Source organism: Alosa sapidissima, chromosome 18 (genome assembly GCF_018492685.1).
Source record: "Alosa sapidissima isolate fAloSap1 chromosome 18, fAloSap1.pri, whole genome shotgun sequence".
Lineage (NCBI taxonomy): Eukaryota > Metazoa > Chordata > Actinopteri > Clupeiformes > Clupeidae > Alosa > Alosa sapidissima.
The window spans coordinates 19,614,851-19,637,154 of record NC_055974.1 but is presented as its reverse complement, the minus strand read 5'-3'; the positions used below and the strand labels follow the sequence as shown (position 1 = coordinate 19,637,154).

At 41.4% G+C, this 22,304-nt stretch overlaps 1 protein-coding gene across 1 annotated transcript; it reads right to left on the bottom strand.

Moving 5' to 3' along the window:
• Window positions 1-1,311: 1,311 nt before the first annotated feature.
• Window positions 1,312-22,020, bottom strand: LOC121690312 (mucin-5AC-like; the record flags this gene model as incomplete). The annotated part of the gene is made up of 11 exons (XM_042070797.1): window positions 22,002-22,020; window positions 19,551-19,720; window positions 18,524-18,786; window positions 17,872-18,170; window positions 9,472-9,650; window positions 8,975-9,408; window positions 8,514-8,625; window positions 7,102-7,614; window positions 2,218-2,373; window positions 2,007-2,094; window positions 1,312-1,865 (listed from the first exon to the last, which is right to left on the bottom strand). Coding segments are annotated over exons 1-11 (2,787 nt in total), but the record flags the coding sequence as incomplete, so codon positions are not given.
• Window positions 22,021-22,304: the final 284 nt, after the last annotated feature.

Below are 22,304 nucleotides of genomic sequence, written 5' to 3'. Positions count from 1 at the left end.
TGTTGTTGCTTCAGTTGTCATTGCTAGTTCATTTGTGGTTGAAGTTGTTGGATCATTTGTGGTTGTTGTTGCATCAGTTGTAGTTGTTGGATCATTTGTGGTTGAAGTAGTTGGCACAATTGTGTTTGTTGTTGGTTCACTTGTGGTTGTTGTTGCCTCTGTAGTAGTAATTGGTTTATATGTGGTTGAAGTAGTTGGCACAAATGTGTTTTTTGTTGGTTCAATTGTGGTTGTTGTTGCCTCATTTGTGGTTGTTGGTTCATTTGTGGTTGAAGTTGTTGCCTCAATTGTGGCTGTTGGCTCAATATTTGTTGTTGTTGCCTCTGTTGTAGTCGTTGGTTGATTTGTGGTTGAAGTTGTTGGTTCAGTTGTGGTTGTTGTTGCCTCAATTGTGGTTCTTGGTTCATTTGTGGTTGAAGTTGTTGTCTCCATTGTGGTTGTTGTTGGTTCATTTGTGGTTGAAGTTGTTGGATCATTTGTGGTTGTTGTTGCATCAGTTGTAGTTGTTGGATCATTTGTGGTTGAAGTAGTTGGCACAATTGTGGTTGTTGTTGGTTCACTTGTGGTTGTTGTTGCCTCAATTGTGTTTGTTATTGGTTCAATTGTTGTTGTTGTTGCCTCTGTAGTAGTAATTGGTTTATATGTGGTTGAAGTAGTTGGCACAAATGTGGTTTTTGTTGGTTCAATTGTGGTTGTTGTTGCCTCAATTGTGGTTGTTGGTTCATTTGTGGTTGAAGTTGTTGCCTCAATTGTGCTTGTTGTTGGTTCAATTGTTGTTGCCTCTGTTATAGTCTTTGGTTCATTTATAGTTAAAGTTGTTGGCTCAGTTGTGGTTGCTGTTACCTCAGTAGTAGCTGTTGGCTCATTTGTTTTTGAATTTTTTGTCTGAATAGTGGTTGTTTTTGCCTCTGTTGTAGTTGTTGGATCATTTCTGGTTGTAGTAGTTAACGCAATTGTGGTTGTTTTTGGTTCAAATGCGGTTGTTGTTGCCTTACTTGTGGTTGTTGTTGTCTCAGTTGTGGTTGTTGATTCAGTTGTAGGTGTTGGTTCATTTGTGGTTGAAGTAGTTGGCCCAATTGTGTTTTTTGTTGGTTCAATTGTGGTTGTTGTTGCCTCAATTGTGGTTGTTGTTTCATTTGTGGTTGAAGTTGTTGTCTCCATTGTGGTTGTTGTTGGTTCATTTGTGGTTGTTGTTGCCTCAACTGTGGTTGTTGGCTCAATATTTGTTGTTGTTGCCTCTGCTGTGGTCGTTGGTTCATTTGTGGTTGAAGTTGTTGGTTCAGTTGTGGTTGTTGTTGCCTCAATTGTGGTTGTTGGTTCATTTGTGGTTGAAGTTGTTGCCTCCATTGTGGTTGTTGTTGGTTCATTTGTGGTTGTTGTTGCCTCTGTAGTAGTAATTAGTTTATTTGTGGTTGAAGTAGTTGGGACACATGTGGTTTTTGTTGGTTCAATTGTGGTTGTTGTTGCCTCAATTGTGGTTGTTGGTTCATTTGTAGTTGAAGTTGTTGCCTCAACTGTGGCTGTTGGCTCAATATTTGTTGTTGTTGCCTCTGTTGTAGTCGTTGGTTCATTTGTGGTTGAAGTTGTTGCCTCAGTTGTGGTTGTTGTTACCTCAGTAGTAGTTGTTGGTTCATTTGTGGTGGAAGTTATTGTCTGAATTGTGGTTGTTCTTTGCTCAGTTATGGTTGTTGTTGCCTCAGTTGTAGTTGTTGGTTTATTTGTGTTTGAAGTTATTGTCTCCGTTGTAGTCGTTGGTTCATTTATGGTTGAAGTTGTTGGCTCAGTGTTGGTTGTTGTTACCTCAGTTGTAGTTGTTGGTTTATTTGTGGTGGAAGTTGTTGTCTGAATTGTTGTTGTTGTTGTTGCCTCTGTTGTAGTCGTTGGTTCATTTGTTGTTGTTGGTTCATTTGTGGTTGAAGTAATTGCCTCCATTGTGGTTGTTGGTACCTCAATTGTGGTTGTTGCTGGCTCAATTGTGGTTGTTGTTGCTTCAGTTGTCGTTGCTAGTTCATTTGTGGTTGAAGTAGTTGGCCCAATTGTGGTTTTTGTTGGTTCAATTGTGGTTGTTGGTTCATTTGTGGTTGAAGTTGTTGGCTCAATTGTGGTTGTTGTTGGTTCAATTGTTGCTGTTGATGCCTCTGTTGTAGTCATTGGTTCATTTTCGGTTGAAGTAGTTGGCACAATTGTGGTTGTTGTTGCCTCTGTAGTAGTAATTACTTTATTTGTGGTTGAAGTAGTTGGGACAAATGTGTTTTTTGTTGGTTCAATTGTGGTTGTTGGCTCAATATTTGTAGTTGTTGCCTCTGTTGTAGTCGTTGGTTCATTTGTGGTTGAAGTTGTTGGTTCAATTGTGGTTGTTGTTGCCTCAATTGTGGTTGTTGGTTCATTTGTAGTTGAAGTTGTTGCCTCAACTGTGGCTGTTGGCTCAATATTTGTTGTTGTTGCCTTTGTGGTAGTTGTTGGTTCATTTGTGGTTGAAGATGTTGTCTCATTTCTGGTTGAAGTTGTTGCCTCCAATGTGGTTGTTGTTGCCTCAATTGTGGTTGTTTTTGGTTGAATTGTTGTTGTTGCTTGTGTTGTAGTCGTTGGTTCATTTGTGGTTGAAGTTGTTGGACCATTTGTGGTTGTTGTTGCATCAGTTGTAGTTGTTGGATCATTTGTGATTGAAGTAGTTGGCACAATTGTGTTTGTTGTTGGTTCAATTGTTGTTGTTGTTGCCTCTGTAGTAGTAATTGGTTTATATGTGGTTGAAGTAGTTGGCACAAATGTGTTTTTTGTTGGTTCAATTGTGGTTGTTGTTGCCTCAATTGTGGTTGTTGGTTCATTTGTGGTTGAAGTTGTTGTCTCCATTGTGGTTGTTGTTGGTTCATTTGTGGTTGTTGTTGCCTCAACTGTGGTTGTTGGCGCAATATTTGTTTTTGTTGCCTCTGTTGTAGTCGTTGGTTCATTTGTGGCGGAAGTTATTGTCTGAATTGTGGTTGTGGCCTCAGTTGTAGTTGTTGGATCATTTGTGGTTGTAGTTGGCTCAGATGTAGTTGTTGGATCATTTTTGGTTGATGTAGTTGGCCCAATTGTGGTTGTTGTTGGTTCATTTGTGGTTGTTTGTGCCTCAATTGTGGTTGTTGGTGGTTCAATTGTTGTTGTTGTTGCCTCTGTTGTAGTCATTGATTCATTTTCGGTTGAAGTAGTTGGCACAATTGTGGTTGTTGTTGCCTCAATTGTGTTTGTTGTTGGTTCAATGGTTGTTGTTGTTGCCTCTGTAGTAGTAATTGGTTTATTTGTGGTTGAAGTAGTTGGGACAAATGTGTTTTTTGTTGGTTCAATTTTGGTTGTTGTTGCCTCAATTGTGGTTGTTGGTTCATTTGTAGTTGAAGTTGTTGTCTCCATTGTGGTTGTTGTTGGTTCATTTGTGGTTGAAGTTGTTGGATCATTTGTGGTTGTTGTTGCATCAGTTGTAGTTGTTGGATCATTTGTGGTTGAAGTAGTTGGCACAATTGTGGTTGTTGTTGGTTCACTTGTGGTTGTTGTTGCCTCAATTGTGTTTGTTATTGGTTCAATTGTTGTTGTTGTTGCCTCTGTAGTAGTAATTGGTTTATATGTGGTTGAAGTAGTTGGCACAAATGTGGTTTTTGTTGGTTCAATTGTGGTTGTTGTTGCCTCAATTGTGGTTGTTGGTTCATTTGTGGTTGAAGTTGTTGCCTCAATTGTGCTTGTTGTTGGTTCAATTGTTGTTGCCTCTGTTATAGTCTTTGGTTCATTTATAGTTAAAGTTGTTGGCTCAGTTGTGGTTGCTGTTACCTCAGTAGTAGCTGTTGGCTCATTTGTTTTTGAATTTTTTGTCTGAATAGTGGTTGTTTTTGCCTCTGTTGTAGTTGTTGGATCATTTCTGGTTGTAGTAGTTAACGCAATTGTGGTTGTTTTTGGTTCAAATGCGGTTGTTGTTGCCTTACTTGTGGTTGTTGTTGTCTCAGTTGTGGTTGTTGATTCAGTTGTAGGTGTTGGTTCATTTGTGGTTGAAGTAGTTGGCCCAATTGTGTTTTTTGTTGGTTCAATTGTGGTTGTTGTTGCCTCAATTGTGGTTGTTGTTTCATTTGTGGTTGAAGTTGTTGTCTCCATTGTGGTTGTTGTTGGTTCATTTGTGGTTGTTGTTGCCTCAACTGTGGTTGTTGGCTCAATATTTGTTGTTGTTGCCTCTGCTGTGGTCGTTGGTTCATTTGTGGTTGAAGTTGTTGGTTCAGTTGTGGTTGTTGTTGCCTCAATTGTGGTTGTTGGTTCATTTGTGGTTGAAGTTGTTGCCTCCATTGTGGTTGTTGTTGGTTCATTTGTGGTTGTTGTTGCCTCTGTAGTAGTAATTAGTTTATTTGTGGTTGAAGTAGTTGGGACACATGTGGTTTTTGTTGGTTCAATTGTGGTTGTTGTTGCCTCAATTGTGGTTGTTGGTTCATTTGTAGTTGAAGTTGTTGCCTCAACTGTGGCTGTTGGCTCAATATTTGTTGTTGTTGCCTCTGTTGTAGTCGTTGGTTCATTTGTGGTTGAAGTTGTTGCCTCAGTTGTGGTTGTTGTTACCTCAGTAGTAGTTGTTGGTTCATTTGTGGTGGAAGTTATTGTCTGAATTGTGGTTGTTCTTTGCTCAGTTATGGTTGTTGTTGCCTCAGTTGTAGTTGTTGGTTTATTTGTGTTTGAAGTTATTGTCTCCGTTGTAGTCGTTGGTTCATTTATGGTTGAAGTTGTTGGCTCAGTGTTGGTTGTTGTTACCTCAGTTGTAGTTGTTGGTTTATTTGTGGTGGAAGTTGTTGTCTGAATTGTTGTTGTTGTTGTTGCCTCTGTTGTAGTCGTTGGTTCATTTGTTGTTGTTGGTTCATTTGTGGTTGAAGTAATTGCCTCCATTGTGGTTGTTGGTACCTCAATTGTGGTTGTTGCTGGCTCAATTGTGGTTGTTGTTGCTTCAGTTGTCGTTGCTAGTTCATTTGTGGTTGAAGTAGTTGGCCCAATTGTGGTTTTTGTTGGTTCAATTGTGGTTGTTGGTTCATTTGTGGTTGAAGTTGTTGGCTCAATTGTGGTTGTTGTTGGTTCATTTGTGGTTGTTGTTGCCTCAATTGTGGTTGTTGTTGGTTCAATTGTTGCTGTTGATGCCTCTGTTGTAGTCATTGGTTCATTTTCGGTTGAAGTAGTTGGCACAATTGTGGTTGTTGTTGCCTCTGTAGTAGTAATTACTTTATTTGTGGTTGAAGTAGTTGGGACAAATGTGTTTTTTGTTGGTTCAATTGTGGTTGTTGGCTCAATATTTGTAGTTGTTGCCTCTGTTGTAGTCGTTGGTTCATTTGTGGTTGAAGTTGTTGGTTCAATTGTGGTTGTTGTTGCCTCAATTGTGGTTGTTGGTTCATTTGTAGTTGAAGTTGTTGCCTCAACTGTGGCTGTTGGCTCAATATTTGTTGTTGTTGCCTTTGTGGTAGTCGTTGGTTCATTTGTGGTTGAAGATGTTGTCTCATTTCTGGTTGAAGTTGTTGCCTCCAATGTGGTTGTTGTTGCCTCAATTGTGGTTGTTTTTGGTTGAATTGTTGTTGTTGCTTGTGTTGTAGTCGTTGGTTCATTTGTGGTTGAAGTTGTTGGACCATTTGTGGTTGTTGTTGCATCAGTTGTAGTTGTTGGATCATTTGTGATTGAAGTAGTTGGCACAATTGTGTTTGTTGTTGGTTCAATTGTTGTTGTTGTTGCCTCTGTAGTAGTAATTGGTTTATATGTGGTTGAAGTAGTTGGCACAAATGTGTTTTTTGTTGGTTCAATTGTGGTTGTTGTTGCCTCAATTGTGGTTGTTGGTTCATTTGTGGTTGAAGTTGTTGTCTCCATTGTGGTTGTTGTTGGTTCATTTGTGGTTGTTGTTGCCTCAACTGTGGTTGTTGGCGCAATATTTGTTTTTGTTGCCTCTGTTGTAGTCGTTGGTTCATTTGTGGCGGAAGTTATTGTCTGAATTGTGGTTGTGGCCTCAGTTGTAGTTGTTGGATCATTTGTGGTTGTAGTTGGCTCAGATGTAGTTGTTGGATCATTTTTGGTTGATGTAGTTGGCCCAATTGTGGTTGTTGTTGGTTCATTTGTGGTTGTTTGTGCCTCAATTGTGGTTGTTGGTGGTTCAATTGTTGTTGTTGTTGCCTCTGTTGTAGTCATTGATTCATTTTCGGTTGAAGTAGTTGGCACAATTGTGGTTGTTGTTGCCTCAATTGTGTTTGTTGTTGGTTCAATGGTTGTTGTTGTTGCCTCTGTAGTAGTAATTGGTTTATTTGTGGTTGAAGTAGTTGGGACAAATGTGTTTTTTGTTGGTTCAATTTTGGTTGTTGTTGCCTCAATTGTGGTTGTTGGTTCATTTGTAGTTGAAGTTGTTGCCTCAACTGTGGCTGTTGGCTCAATATTTGTTGTTGTTGCCTCTGTTGTAGTCGTTGGTTCATTTGTGGTTGAAGATGTTGGCTCATTTCTGGTTGAAGTTGTTGCCTCCAATGTGGTTGTTTTTGCCTCAATTGTGGTTGTTTTTGGTTTAATTGTTGTTGTTGCTTGTGTTGTAGTCGTTGGTTCATTTGTGGTTGAAGTTGTTGGACCATTTGTGGTTGTTGTTGCATCAGTTGTAGTTCTTGGATCATTTGTGGTTGAAGTAGTTGGCACAATTGTGTTTGTTGTTGGTTCAATTGTTGTTGTTGTTGCCTCTGTAGTAGTAATTGGTTTATATGTGGTTGAAGTAGTTGGCACAAATGTGTTTTTTGTTGGTTCAATTGTGGTTGTTGGTTCATTTGTGGTTGAAGTTGTTGCCTCCATTGTGGTTGTTGTTGGTTCATTTGTGGTTGTTGTTGCCTCAACTGTGGTTGTTGGCTCAATATTTGTTGTTGTTGCCTCTGTTGTAGTCGTTGGTTCATTTGTGGCGGAAGTTATTGTCTGAATTGTGGTTGTGGCCTCAGTTGTAGTTGTTGGATCATTTGTGGTTGTAGTTGGCTCAGTTGTAGTTGTTGGATCATTTTTGGTTGATGTAGTTGGCCCAATTGTTGTTGTTGTTGGTTCATTTGTGGTTGTTTGTGCCTCAATTGTGGTTGTTGGTGGTTCAATTGTTGTTGTTGTTGCCTCTGTTGTAGTCATTGATTCATTTTCGGTTGAAGTAGTTGGCACAATTGTGGTTGTTGTTGCCTCAATTGTGTTTGTTGTTGGTTCAATGGTTGTTGTTGTTGCCTCTGTAGTAGTAATTGGTTTATTTGTGGTTGAAGTAGTTGGGACAAATGTGTTTTTTGTTGGTTCAATTGTGGTTGTTGTTGCCTCAATTGTGGTTGTTGGTTCATTTGTAGTTGAAGTTGTTGCCTCAACTGTGGTTGTTGGCTCAATATTTGTTGTTGTTGCCTCTGTTGTAGTCGTTGGTTCATTTGTGGTTGAAGTTGTTGGTTCAGTTGTGGTTGTTGTTACCTCAGTAGTAGTTGTTGGTTCATTTGTGGTGGAAGTTATTGTCTGAATTGTGGTTGTTCTTTGCTCAGTTATGGTTGTTGTTGCCTCAGTTGTAGTTGTTGGTTTATTTGTGTTTGAAGTTGTTGTCTCCGTTGTAGTCGTTGGTTCATTTATGGTTGAAGTTGTTGGCTCAGTGTTGGTTGTTGTTACCTCAGTTGTAGTTGTTGGTTTATTTGTGGTGTAAGTTGTTGTCTGAATTGTTGTTGTTATTGTTGCCTCTGTTGTAGTCGTTGGTTCATTTGTTGTTGTTGTTGCCTCAATTGTGGTTGTTGGTTCATTTGTGGTTGAAGTAATTGCCTCCATTGTGGTTGTTGGTGCCTCAATTGTGTTTTTTGTTGGTTCAATTGTGGTTGTTGTTGCCTCAATTGTGGTTGTTGGTTCATTTGTAGTTGAAGTTGTTGCCTCAACTGTGGTTGTTGGCTCAATATTTGTTGTTGTTGCCTCTGTTGTAGTCGTTAGTTCATTTGTGGTTGAAGTTGTTGGTTCAGTTGTGGTTGTTGTTACCTCAGTAGTAGTTGTTGGTTCATTTGTGGTGGAAGTTATTGTCTGAATTGTGGTTGTTCTTTGCTCAGTAATGGTTGTTGTTGCCTCAGTTGTAGTTGTTGGTTTATTTGTGTTTGAAGTTGTTGTCTCTGTTGTAGTTGTTGGATCATTTTTGGTTGAAGTAGTTGGCCCAATTGTGGTTGTTGTTGGTTCATTTGTGGTTGTTGTTGCCTCAATTGTGGTTGTTGGGGGTTCAATTGTTGTTGTTGCCTCAATTGTGGTTGTTGGGGGTTCAATTGTTGTTGTTGCCTCTGTTGTAGTCGTTGGTTCATTTTTGGTTGAAGTAGTTTGCACAATTGTGGTTGTTCTTTGCTCAGTTATGGTTGTTGTTGCCTCAGTTGTAGTTGTTGGTTCATTTGTGGTTGAAGTTGTTGTCTCTGTTGTAGTTGTTGGTTCATTTGTGGTTGAAGATGTTGGTTCATCTGTGGTTGTTGTTGACTCAATTGTGGTTGTTGTTCCTTCTGTTGTAGTCATTGGTTCATATGTGGTTGAAGTACTTGGCTGATTTGTGGTTGTTGTTTCCTCAGTTGTAGTTGTTGGTTCTTTTGTGGTGGAAGTAGTTGGCTCAATTTTGGTTGTTGTTGGTTCATCTGTGATTGATGTAGTTGCCTCAATTGTGGTTGTTGTTTGTTCAATTGTGGTTGTTGTGGGCTCATTGGTGGTTGAAGTTGTTGCCTCAGTTGTAGTTCTTGGTTCATTTGTGGTTGAAGTAGTTGACTCTATTGTTGTTGTTGTTGCCTCAGATGTGATTGTTGGTTGGATTGTGGTTGAAGTAATTCGCTCGGTTGTTGTTACTTCAGTTGTGGTTGTTGGTGGCTTAATAGTAGTTACTGGTTCATTTGTTGTTGTTGGTTGAATTGTAGTTGTTTTTGGTTCTATTTTGGCTGTTGCTGCCTCAGTTGTAGTTGTTGGTTCATTTGTGGTTGAAGATGTTGGTTCATCTGTGGTTGTTGTTGACTCAATTGTGGTTGTTGTTCCTTCTGTTGTAGTCATTGGTTCATTTGTGGTTGAAGTTGTTGGATCATCATTTGTGGTTGAAGTAGTTGGCACAATTGTGGTTGTTATTGGTTCACTTGTGGTTGTTGTTGGTTCAATTGTGGTGGTTGTTGCCTCTGTTATAGTCATTGGTTCATTAATGGTTAAAGTTGTTGGCTTGGTTGTTGTTACCTCAGTAGTAGTTGTTGGATCATTTGTGGTTGTAGTAGTTAGCGCGATTGTGGTTGTTTTTGGTTCAAATGTGGTTGTTGTTGCCTTACTTGTGGTTGTAGTTGTCTCAGTTGTGGTTGTTGTTGGTTCAATTGTTGCTGTTATTGCCTCTGTTGTAGTCGTTGGTTCATTTGTGGTTGAAGTAGTTGGCCCAATTGTGGTTGTTGTTGGCTCGGTTGTTGTTGCCTCCATTGTGGTTGTTGTTGCCTCAATTGTGGTTGTTGTTGCTTTAATTGTGGTTATTGTTGCCTCAGTTGTAGTTGTTGGTTCATTTGTGGTTGAAGTTTTTGGCTCAATTGTGGTTGTAGTTGTTGGTTCATCTGTGGTTGACGTTGTTGCTTCAATTGTTGTAGTGCTTGGCTCATTTGTTGTTGTTTCTACCTCAGTTGTAGTTGTTGGATTATTTGTGATTGAAGTTGCTACCTCAACTGTGGTTGTTGTTGATTCAATTGTGGTTAAAGTACTTGGCTGATTTGTGGTTTTTGTTTCCTCAGTTGTAGTTGTTGTGGTGGAAGTAGTTGACTCAATTTTGGTTGTTGTTGGTTCATCTGTGATTGATGTAGTTGCCTCAATTGTGGTTGTTGTTTGTTCAATTGTGGTTGTTGTGGGTTCATTGGTGGTTGAAGTTGTTGTCTCAGTTGTAGTTCTTGGTTCATTTGTGGTTGAAGTAGTTGACTCTATTGTTGTTGTTGCCTCAGATGTGATTGTTGGTTGGATTGTGGTTGAAATAATTCGCTCAATTGTGGTTGTTGTTACTTCAGTTGTGGTTGTTGGTGGCTCAATAGTAGTTACTGGTTCATTTGTTGTTGTTGGTTGAATTGTAGTTGTCTTTGGTTCTATTTTTGCTGTTGCTGCCTCAATTGCAGTTGTTGGTTTATTTGTGGTTGAAGTTGTTGCATCAGTTGTGGTTGTTGTTGATTCATTTGTGGTTGTTGTTGCCTTAATTGTGGTTGTTGCCTCAGTTGTAGTCGTTGGTTCATTTGTGGTTGAAGTTGTTGCCTCCATTGTGGTTGTTGTTGGTTCATTTGTGGTTGTTGTTTGTTCAGTTGTGGTTGTTGTTACCTCAGTAGTAGTTGTTGGTTCATTTGTGGTGGAAGTTGTCTGAATTGTGGTTGTGGTTGCCTCAGTTGTAGTTGTTGGTTCATTTGTGGTTGTTGTTGCCTCCATTGTTGTTGTTGTTGTCTCAATTGTGGTCGTTGTTGCCTCAGTAGTAGTTTTTGGTTCATTTGTGGTGGAAGTTGTCTGAATTGTGGTTGTGGTTGCCTCAGTTGTAGTTGTTGGTTCATTTGTGGTTGTTATTGGCTCAGTTGTGGTTGTTGTTACCTCAGTTGTAGTTGTTGGTTCATTTGTGGTTGAAGTTGTTGTCTCAGTTGTAGTTGTTCGTTCATTTGTGGTTGAAGATGTTGGCTCATTTGTTGTTGAAATCGTTGCCTCCATTGTGGTTGTTGTTGCCTCAATTGTGGTTATTGTTGCCTCAGTTGTAGTTGTTGGTTCATTTGTGGTTGAAGTTTTTGGCTCAATTGTGGTGGTTGTTGGTTCATTTGTGGTTGAAGTAGTTGCCTGACTTGTGGTTGTTTGTTCAATTGTGGCTGTTGTTGGTTCATTGGTTGTTGAAGTATTTGCCCCAATTGTGGTTGTTATTGTCTCAGTTGTAGTTTTTGGTTCATTTGTGGTTGATGTAGTTGGCTCAATTGTGGTTGTTGTTGACTTAGTTGTAGTTGTTGGTTCATCTGTGGTTGACGTTGTTGCTTCAATTGTTGTAGTGCTTGGCTCAATTGATGTTGTTTCTGCCTCAGTTGTAGTTGTTGGATTATTTGTGATTGAAGTTGCTACCTCAACTGTGGTTGTTGTTGATTCAATTGTGGTTAAAGTACTTGGCTGATTTGTGGTTGTTGTTTCCTCAGTTGTAGTTGGTGGTTCTTTTGGGGTGGAAGTAGTTGGCTCAATTTTGGTTGTTGTTGGTTGATTTGTGGTTGAAGTAGTTGACTCTATTGTTGTTGTTGTTGCCTCAGATGTGATTGTTGGTTGGATTGTGGTTGCAGCAATTTGCTCAATTGTGGTTGTTGTTACTTCAGTTGTGGTTGTTGGTGGCTCAATAGTAGTTACTGGTTCATTTATTGTTTTTGGTTGAATTGTAGTTGTTGTTGGTTCTATTTTGGTTGTTGCTGCCTCAGTTGTAGGTTTATTTGTGGTTGAAGTTGTTGCATCAGTTGTTGTTGTTGTTGATTCATTTGTGGTTGTTGTTGCCTCAATTGTGGTTGTTGTTGGTTCAATTGTTGTTGTTGCCTCAGTTGTAGTCGTTGGTTCATTTGTGGTTGAAGTTGTTGCCTCCATTGTGGTTGTTGTTAGTTCATTTGTGGTTGTTGTTGGCTCAGTAGTAGTTGTTGGTTCGTTTGTGGTGGAAGTTGTCTGAATTGTGGTTGCCTCAGTTGTAGTTGTTGGTTCATTTGTGGTTGTTGTTGCCTCAATTGTTGTTGTTATTGTCTCAATTGTAGTCGTTGTTGCCTCAGTTGTAGTTGTTGGTTCATTTGTGTTTGAAGATGTTGGTTCATTTGTGGTTGTTGTTGCCTCAATTGTGGGTGTTGTTGGTTCATTTGTGGTTGTTGCCTCAATTGTGGTTGTTGTTGGTTCAATTGTTGTTGATGTTGCCTCTGTTGTAGTCATTGGTTCATTTGTGGTTGAAGTTGTTGGCTCAGTTGTGGTTGTTGTTACCTCAGTAGTAGTTGTTGGTTCATTTGTGTTGGAAGTTGTCTGAATTGTGGTTGTGGTTGCCTCAGTTGTAGTTGTTGGTTCATTTGTGGTTGTAGTACTTGTCTTAATTGTAGTTGTTGTTTTCACAGTTGTAGCTGTTGGTTCATTTGTGGTTGAAGTAATTGCCTCAATTGTGGTTGTTATTAGTTCAGTTGTCGTTGAAGTAGTTGGTTCAATTGTGTTTGTTGTTGGTTCATTTGTAGTTGAAGTAGTTGCTTCAATTGTGGTTGTTGTTTGGTTGGTTGTTGGATCATTTTTTGTTGTTTTTGTTTGATTAGTGGTTGTTGTTTTTTCAGTTGTTGTTGTCGGTGCCTCATTTGTGGTTGGTTTACTTGTAGTTGGTATATTGGTTGATGATGTTGGTGATCCAATTGTAGTTGATACTTTAAGAAAATTGCAAGGTAGGTATTACAAAGATGGAAATATTTGTGTATTACTTCAAAAACAAAATATGATTATTTTATTGTGCCCACCAATAATCACCATGGTCATAGCAGCTGCTCTTTTCCACATTTTCATAAGTTGGAGGACCTGTTGGCAAGGGGAAAAATGCACATAACTGCAAACATGTAGAAACACTGTGAGGCCCTGAGTTTGGCAGTGATGTATTACCAGCGAATATGGCCGAGTATGCATAATATTGCACAAGATAATTGCCAGGAGGAAGATGTGATCAAACATAGTAAGTGGGTTAAGTCAGGTTGAATTCCAGTAAGGAAAGGTTTTGTTAAAACTGACCAATAGCAGTTTTGATCATTACCTTTAAATAGAATGTCAGACAAATTAGTAGCCTTTGAAATCTGAAAAACTACGGAGGTTAGCTTTTAACTAATATGGTATGATGCATCTAAGTTATGACTGTTTCCCAAAACCGTTGTACTTAGTTAGTACTTCATAAGGTTGCACCATGATAGTTTCTAAACTTTAGTAGTCTGGACTATTAATGACTGCTTCAACTGACTAATTAGAAAGTTTACACCCTGTATTATTATCTGCAGATGTGTGACTTTGACTTGTGTCCATGTGGCTGCAAATTTACTTTTAAAATATGGATGTATGATGGTTAGAAGTGTACATATCAACCATAAACATAAATCCATTTATAATTATTGATTTGCACACAAATAACTGCCATCAGTGACGTCTTTGACATAAAGATTCCCGGAAATATGTTCCTGATTACAGGTTGAGAGGTGTAGTTCAAACTAACTAACTTTACGACAGTGTACCGAATGTTCTTTGGAACTGTGGTTTTGGGAAACACTTGTGTAGCTCAACGAAGTACCGGACTATGTAAGTTGCACCACTATAGTTCAAATGATCGTTTTGGGAAACAGTTGTCGTACTCACATAGTTGCTAACATAGCTGCTAACTATGCTTTTGGGAAAATACCCCTCTATAGTTTTTTTTTTAGGTAACCCTTCCTTTTACAATCCCCTAATTATTAGGTTTTTAGCTAGTAAGTATGAGGCAAATTATGTGGAGAAGAGGAACACGTGGGTACAGAGGAGGCTGATGTGGGGACAGAAGACATGAATGGAAGAGAGGAAATGCTTGTGACTGTTGGTGGTGCCACCTGCACTCAAGGGACTAACACTCATAAGAGAAACCTGAGAAGGAGTTGGCATCCGCCCATGAAACTCTTCTTCAAGTCCCATGCCAGGAAGATGGAAAATGACCAGCAAAATAAATAAATAAAGAGAAAGTTGTGGTGAAGGGCCAAAGTAAAAAGAGTGGCAGGACATTTAAGGGATAATGGATAACACAGCATACGGTTCACAGAATTAAAGAATCACTATGCAGGTCTGGTTATTCCTTCACTGGGTTTTCACCGGATTTGGGCTTGCATTTTACTCTACACAGCTTCCCCTGCAGCTTCGGTAGCAAGTGACTGAGAAACCAAGCTAAACACATACAGGGCTCACAATAAAACGGTCGAGCAAACACATTGGTCAAGAGACTATCAAAGCACATTACAAAGACTCACCCACGGGTAGGCTACTTACAATTTCAACAGCAACAAAGCCAAGTCGGCATCCGTTTTGCAGTCTTCTTTGAAACTGCAATCTGACTACATTTTCGAGGCGCGATTAGATACTTCCGCTGAGTCACATCCGGATGTACCCGGACAGAGTCCAGAAAGTAATTTTTTTTTTCCGCGGAGAAGCGATAGGGGGAGACGAAGCACCCACCAAACGACCCAGAAAGTGTTGTAGAACCATCAGAACGACTCTCAACCTGCATAATTAAGGTAATTTTTGCTAAAATTGTTGCATAGTGTTTCTTTAAATGCACGGCCGAGGTGGTAAAATGGCCCTGACACACAGCAGAGGGGCGTTTACACCTTGTAAGTGCATTCATTTCTGTGAACCGAATGCCATGGAGTACATTGTCCTGTTTATTCCACTGTTGCCACTTGCGTTGTGTTTATTTCCTGTTATAATGTAAACGTTTTAATCACTAAAACTTTGTAGAACTACTTTTTTCTGCCACATATCAACTAATTTCTAAACTTGCAGGACAAACTGCCATTACTAGTTCTTAATGGATGGTTGCTATGTTCAAAGGCCAGTTGTTAGTTCTAAATGGATGGTTGCTACGGCTAAAAGCCAGTCGTTAGTTCTATCTCTCCCGTTGTCAAGCAGGCATATCTCAAGATTCTGATGAACCTTAGCTTTGAAACATCACTGTTTTACTTAGCTTACGTGCCATCCAACTAGCTAAAATCCACTTCAGTCATATGCTACTATGTTACTATCTGAACATCTGTATTTTACAGCTTGGATGCGTTACGGTTCAGTTCATTTAAACTTCACAACGAGTTTGGCAAATTAAAGAGAAACTATGCAGTTTTGGCAATTTCTTCGCTATTTGCTTTTTGCTCGCAGGTTTCTCTGCATAGCTCCCCCTACAGCTTCAGAGTATATGATTTTTGACACTCCTCAATCGGTGTAGTGGTAGTATGTGTGTAGTGTAGTAAAGCAATTTGTTACATCACAAGGCTGCGAGACTTTCTGTCTCTGAGGCCGTCGGCCCGCTGGCCCAAAGTTGCAAGGGTATTTTTTTTCTGCTCACAGGCGCTAGGGGGAAGCGAGACGGCCACCATTCAACCCCAAAAAAGTAATATAACCATTCCAATGACTTCAAAGCTGTTCAGTTAAGGTAAATTCAGCTAACAAACCTGCAAAGTTCCCCTTTAATAAACAAGTGTGATACAGCCAACAAATTGTAGCTACTTCATAGGTGTGCAAATAACATACGGCTAATACACATTCTAAAGAACGCAGGCCAATGGGAAATTCAACCAAGCAGTGGAATAAAGAGCCACAATGAATGCACCTTGATAACAACTATCTGCATACACACTTACTACACACTTGTTTTAGGTGGTTTTGGTTGATCTGATGGTATTTCTATCATACACTAAAATTTTTCGCCATGCCCTTCTGTTTTATTATACTATGCGCTCAGTGACTCAGGTGTGACAGTTAAAAACCTATCTATCTGTTCCAGCCACTGGCCCAAAGTAGGTTTAGATTGAGAGATCCAGTTTGTGAGGATACATTTTTTGGCAAAATGACAAAGTATTGTGATCACAGTTTTCCTTTCCAATGTAAACCAGCTATCCTCATTATAATTCATCAGGTACAGCATAGGATTCAATTCAAAAACACAATCAGTAATATCCTGAATTGCCTCGTGGACCATCTCCCAAAAACCGTAGACAGGTTTACAAAACAAAACAAAATGCATAAATGTTCCAAGTTTATCATTGCATTTTCTACAAACAGGTGAGATTGAATTGTCAAATTTATTAAGCTTCACTGGAGTCAAATAGAATTTGTACAAAAGTTTGTAGTTGGTTTCTTTAATTTTAATGTTTGTGGCTAAAGGAGAAGTCATCTTATTGCATAAACATATCCAGTCCTTATTGCTAAAAGACAGCCCAAGGTCCTGCTCCCAGTTAGTTTTTAAAGATAGAAATGAATTAGAGGAGTTAGCAGATAAGATTCTATATGACTAGGAGATTTTTCCTTTAACTGAACTAGATGAATTAATTAATGAATTGCTCAAATTCTTTATTGTGTAGTCTGACCAGTTGCTTACTAAGTAGGGAAGAAATAAGATGATGAATTTGTAGATAGAGTCTGATCTTGGGATTTGAAATTCTGTGCAAATGTCTTTGAATGTTTTAAATGAGTCTGAGTTGTTCATGAGTAGGTCAGAAAAAGTTTTTAAACACTGAGATGTCACGTTGCGAAAGTCTGACATAATGCAGGGAAGTCAGGATTGAAAGCAATGGGTGAATTTTTACATGACCTTGTATGCCTAAATGTTTATTACAGTCTTGCCAAGCTTTCAGTGTTGACTGTAGTGGGGACAAGCCCTCTACATGTGAGGAGTATTGAAGTGTATCAGTGAAAATTAGTAAGTTAATATCTAAAGGATAACACATCAGTGATTCCACTGATACTGATAGCAATAATTTTACGGTTAAAATTAATAATAATTTAATTGTCATGTGGCCCTTCTTGGTTTAAAACAAAGACACCCTCCCCTCCCCCAGTGGAATGCTAATGTAGTGGTTCAAGGGCTACAGGTACACAGGACAAAGGATGATATATATATACGCACACACACACACCCACACACAATATGCACACTAACTCTCACACCCCATGCAGATACACACACAGACCATATACACTAACTCTCACAACTACATGCAGACACACACGCACGCACAGACATACACACACATTCAGGGTTCTATTTTTTTTATTTTAACGAGCCGAAGCTCCTGGGAAATAAACAACACACAGACACAAACACACACACAGACATACACACTCACACACACACAGATATACACACTCACACACACAGTGTGTATGTCTGTGTGTGTGTGTGTTTGTGTCTGTGTGTGTGTGAGTGTGTATGTCTGAGTGTGTATATCTGTGTATGTGAGTGTATCTGTGTGTGTGTGTGTATCTGTGTGTGTGAGTGTGTATATTTGTGAGTGTGTATGTGAGTGTGTGTGTATGTCTGTGTGTGTGAATATGTGTTCACTAGTTCGCCCGTCGGCATGATTGCTATACTGAGTGTATAAGCTAAGTGCGTGTTTGGCATGGTAGCTGGCCGTGGTCATGGAATGCCTGAAGCGGAGATCGCGATAGAGCGATGGCCGCTTGCACCCCAAAAGAGCAGAAAGGAAGGCCACTACCGAAATAAAATTTGCGCTTGCTTAGCAAGTCATAGATCCACTAGAAGGAGTGGATGTACAGTAGGACTGATGGGCATCTGTGGACCAACGGCTCAGTATTTAATTGTTGCTCTGATAGGCCAATGCATGCAGCTGTAGTAGCAGCTCCTATCCTGAATGCACAGAGTAGCGGCCTGCGGGAACCGGATTTGACAAGGATATATATTAGAGTCTGGAACCTGTGACGAGTGATGGGTATCCTTCATCTGAGATGAAGAGAGCGGGCTAGTAGGCGATGCTTAAGCTGACCGATATGAGATGTAGTGTGATGGGTATGAAAGCTGAGGATCTGAGGCAGAGTTGGATATGAAAAGGTGTCCTTTTCGGAACTGATCAGTTTTAGTCTGGTAGTAAACATATTGTTTCCTGGTCTAACTCTCAAGATCTGCCATCGGGAATGAAATGAGACGAGGGGCATGTAGACTCACTACATCTCAGCAGCCCGAAGGAGGTCGGTAAACATGATGGAGGGTGAATTAGAGTGCTGTGACATGAACCCCTTGCGAAGTATAGCGAGGCAAGCAGCAAGTACACAAGAGTGGATCTTCGTTGCGCTTGCTCAGCGGCGGACATTTGTGTATTGCATAACCGTGGGAGAGCTGCTGCCGTGAGGGTCTCGGGGTTCAGCCGAGACGTTGCTGCATGGTCTTGGGGCTCAGCGGAGCAGTCATTAGATGGGTCCTGAACCTTGGCGGAGCTGTTCCTAAAGGTCCTATGGGCTCAGCGGAGCTGCTTCTCCATGGGTCCTGGGGCTCGTTGGAGCCGTCGTTGCCTGGGTCCTGTAGCTCGGTGGAGCCGTCGTTACCCGGGTCCTGGGGCTCGGTGGAGCCGTCGTTGCCTGGGACCTGGGGCTCGGTGGAGCTGTTGCTGCATGGGGCTTTGGGCTCGGCAGAGCAGTCATTGCACAGATCTTGGGCCTCGGTGTAGCTGCTGCTGTATGGGTCGTGGAGCTCAGTGTATTTGCTGCATGGTTCTGGGGCTCAGCGAAGCCAACTTGTCGACTTGACTCGACTTGACTCGACTTTATGGGTCTTGGGGCTCGGCGTAGCTGCTGTTGCATGGTTCTCGGGGCTTGGTGGAGCCGACGTTGCATGGGTCCTGGAGCTCAGCGTAGCTGTTGCTGCATGGTTCTCGGGGCTTGGTGGAGCCGACGTTGCATGGGTCCTGGATCTCGGCTTAGTTGTTGCTGCATGGCTCTTGGGGCTGAGCAAAGCAGTCGTTGCATGGGTCTTTGGTCTCAGCGTAGCTGCTGTTGCATGGGTCCTGGAGCTCAACGTAGTTGTTGCTGCGTGGTTCTTGGGGCTTCAGCGAAGCAGTCATTGCATGGGTCTTGGGGCTCAGTGAAGCCATCGTTGCATGGGTCCTGGAGCTCGACGTAGTTGTTGCTGCGTGGTTCTTGGGGCTCAGCGGAGCCGTTGTAGCAGGGTTGCAGGAGCTCAGCGGAGCAGTTGTTGCATGGGTCTTGGGGCTCAGAGTAGTTGTTGCTGCATGGTTCTTGAGGCTCAGCGAAACTATCATTGCATGGGTCCTGTAGCTTTGCTGCATGGGTCTTGGGACAGGAGCTCAGCGGAGCAGTTGCTGCATGGGTCTCCCTGAAGCTGTTGTTGCATTGGGTCCAAGCTCATTCCGTACCATCTGTGGCAGCCTTAAATAATCCAACCTGGGCTGAAAGAATACTTTTAGAATACCATTACCTGATAAAACATGACATATTCAGCATGATACGACATACAACACATAATACATGATAGGCAGATAAGGCATGATAAGGCATGAATAGCATGAATGGTGAGTATCCAGATGGAATGAAATGGCTGTGGCTAATGAATAGCTGGGTAGACGGAATGGGATGTTAAAGCTGGAACGTGCAGCGTGAGGAGGTGGTCGAAGGGCCTTTGCTGTGGCTAGTGAATAGCTGGGGAGCCGGAATGGGACGTCGTGATCCGAAGCACTCGCGGAGTGCTGATAACCCGCTGCGGCGGGCTGGCCTAGCGCGGAGCCGGGGAAGGGATGGGTAGGGGGGGGTAGCGACGCAGTCCCTACCGGAGCCGGCTGAGACCAGGTGCTTGCTAACTCGTAAAGAAAATAGGTAGCTAGCGAGGTGAGTTTGAACGGACGCCTCTTCATGAGTCGTGGCGTGCTGTACAGACGTGACTCCGGGAATGGAATGGAATGGGGAGGGGGAAAAAGGGGGAAAGGAGGGACCAGTCGTCGGAACTACTGGAAGAGGGGCAGTATGCTGGGGGTCCTGGCTGGGGGAAGTGGGTGGGGAAGGGGAAGAGGGGGCGGAGGGAGTAGCGACGCGGTCGCTACCGGGGCCGTCTGAAGAAGTGGAGTCGGATCCGGAAGTACGGCGGAGATGCTGCGGGAAGGAAGTCGGTAGTTAAGAACCTGGGCCGCTGGCGTGGCTGTGGCTGAAACAGCGGAGAGATACGCTCTGGAGCGTGTGGTGCAGGAAAGCACTGTCAAGAGCAGCCTGCTTCCTGGTCAGGAGAAGAGAATGAATAGAGGGTGCGGAAAAGAGAAAAGATTGGTTTATAGAACTTAGTGACCCGAGTTCGGGCAAATACATACATTTTTTTGCACCTTATCATGAACTACCATAGTCATGCTATATACCATTTTAAAGCTGAGGATCTCAAGAATCGATATATGTAAAGCTTTCCATGAATTAACATATATTTTGTGTGTAAAATATAAGTTTATCCCGATATATAACATATCAGAAAACCCCCCTCCACCACCCCCCCAAAGTTGCTGCGTTGATACTTTGTCACTTGTCTGTATGGCCGTACCAATAAGTTAGCCCAGCATGCTTGGTCTTGAAATTTTCGTAAGAATCCATAGATGTGAAATATTTACATTGTTTTATTGCCAATATATTGAGTAGTTGTACACGCCAGTGCAAACAAAACAGATACATAAGAAAAGAAGCGAAGTGAAAACTTATTTTCCGCGGAAATCCAGGTATTTCGGTTTGACTTCCATTATTGTCGCTGGATTCACGGTACTCTGCGTGTTCACGAGGCTCTTCTGATTCAATCGATACCAATTACATGTCTGTAGGACCAATGAGAGTCGAGATAGATGCCATCAAAGCCAATGAGTCACGTAAGCGATGAATCTGACAACCAGGCTTTGAATGGCCATAGCGCTGCGTCTGAACGAGTAAATGAGATGGGACCTAGATGTCAGTGTAGCCAACGAGGAGAGCTTTCTTTAGACACGTGACACATCGTCACATTCTACTTCCTTGTCGGCTACAAGATGCCGCGGAAATGGAGAGTGCTGCGGATGTGTGCCGCTGTCCAATGTTGGAGCAATGCAATAGCGATTTTTTTTTTTTTTTTTTTTTTTTTTTTTAATGTTGATGTCAAGATTTAGCTAACATCCAAAGTTGTGCCACTTCTGATTGATGAGCACGTCAGTGCAGTGTCGTTTTTCACTAACTGTCACACAAGAAGACGACATAAATAGTTGCAGCTTGCAATAAGATAATGCATTGCGATGCGATAAACCTTGGGTTCCCAAACTCCATCAATGTGGGCCTCCCCTCCGAAAACAGTGACACCTCCGCCCCCCCGACAATCATTTGCAAATAATGATATTCACTTCAGTTAAGCCACTTAAATAGGTGCTATACTATGCTATGCAATGCAATGATTTTTCATCATATTTTCAACGTTTGGCTTTGTTGCCCATATCAGGCTCGGGCCGTGCAGCGATAAAATGTGACAAATCTGTCCATTTTAAGTTAGCTATCGGAACGTCACATATTACCGTCACGTATGTCCAACCTCTTACGTGTATCTGTCACTTAATATTCATTTCTATACAAACCAAGGCGGCGGATTCCTAAAGAAACGCAACCACCCACACCATACGTTTATCTAAATTAGCTATGTAGCCTACCAAAAAATTAATTTTACCGTGACTCGAAGAGCTGTAAACAGTGTTGTAAGGCTGCGTGTACTAATCCGCTTGGAGCTGCAAGTTACTGTTCACTGGTAACTTGCAGCTAGCTCGGCTGGCAGCATTGTTGCTAAATTACGTTATGAAGTTTGGCACAATACATTCTCACTCAGGATAGGGATCAATAATACTTTCCACTATCCCAAAGATTTAGTATACATCTCTTCTATGATTTATTTTGATTTTATAATGTTGACAATTACATAATCATTGAAAAAAAAAACATAGATAGTTCTAACATGAAATAAACGTTTTCCCTTCTTTTTTGAATCAACTTTCCGCTCCTCCCCTCAAATCATTTGGCGCGCCTCACAGTTTGGGAACCTCTGCGATAAACGATTGTATGCGATGTGATAATAGCAAACATTTTAATAAGCTGTCAATGAGGAGGGGGGGGGGGGGGGGGGGGGGTGGTGATCACTCCCTCCTGTCGGTGTTGGCATGGAATGAAACAATAAACCGGTGTTCAAGGAGTGTCATTAATATATTTTGGCTGTAGACTGGGGTTTGAGGGCCTGCTGAGAGCGAACTTAGCGCAACTGCCCACAAAGCACTGCTTGCTGGCGAAGTGCTTATTTTAAAACATACGAAACATACAAAAACATACAAAAATATTTGTAACCAAATATGACTTTAGTTTATTTGCAAGTGAACTAGCTTGTTGCTATACCCCTAGAAGCTACATGAAACGTCGGCCATCGACACAGGACGAGTTGACCAATCACGGTCCTTGCCGTCTGCGTAGCCTGACGCAAATTACAAATGTGTACTATCGCTTTAATAATTGCTGACGTCTGCGACGCAGCGCCATCGTTTAAACAGCCTGCGGAACAAGCCAGCGGAAATACTGGGCACTTAAGGTTGAGGCTTATCAGTTCGTTATAAGTAGCTTAAATATCCAACAACGCTAATCAGTTTATGAGAAGTCACTGGACAACTATAGGAAGTGAATGAACAAGACCTGTTCCGTTTCCGATGCCAATACGGATTACGGATTGAGTGATCTTCGGAAGATAGGCCTCCGCTGGATAGTGGATAGCCTACAAACTTCAGACGCTTGGCGTGGCGAGCCATGTTAGAATTTAGAGCATTTCG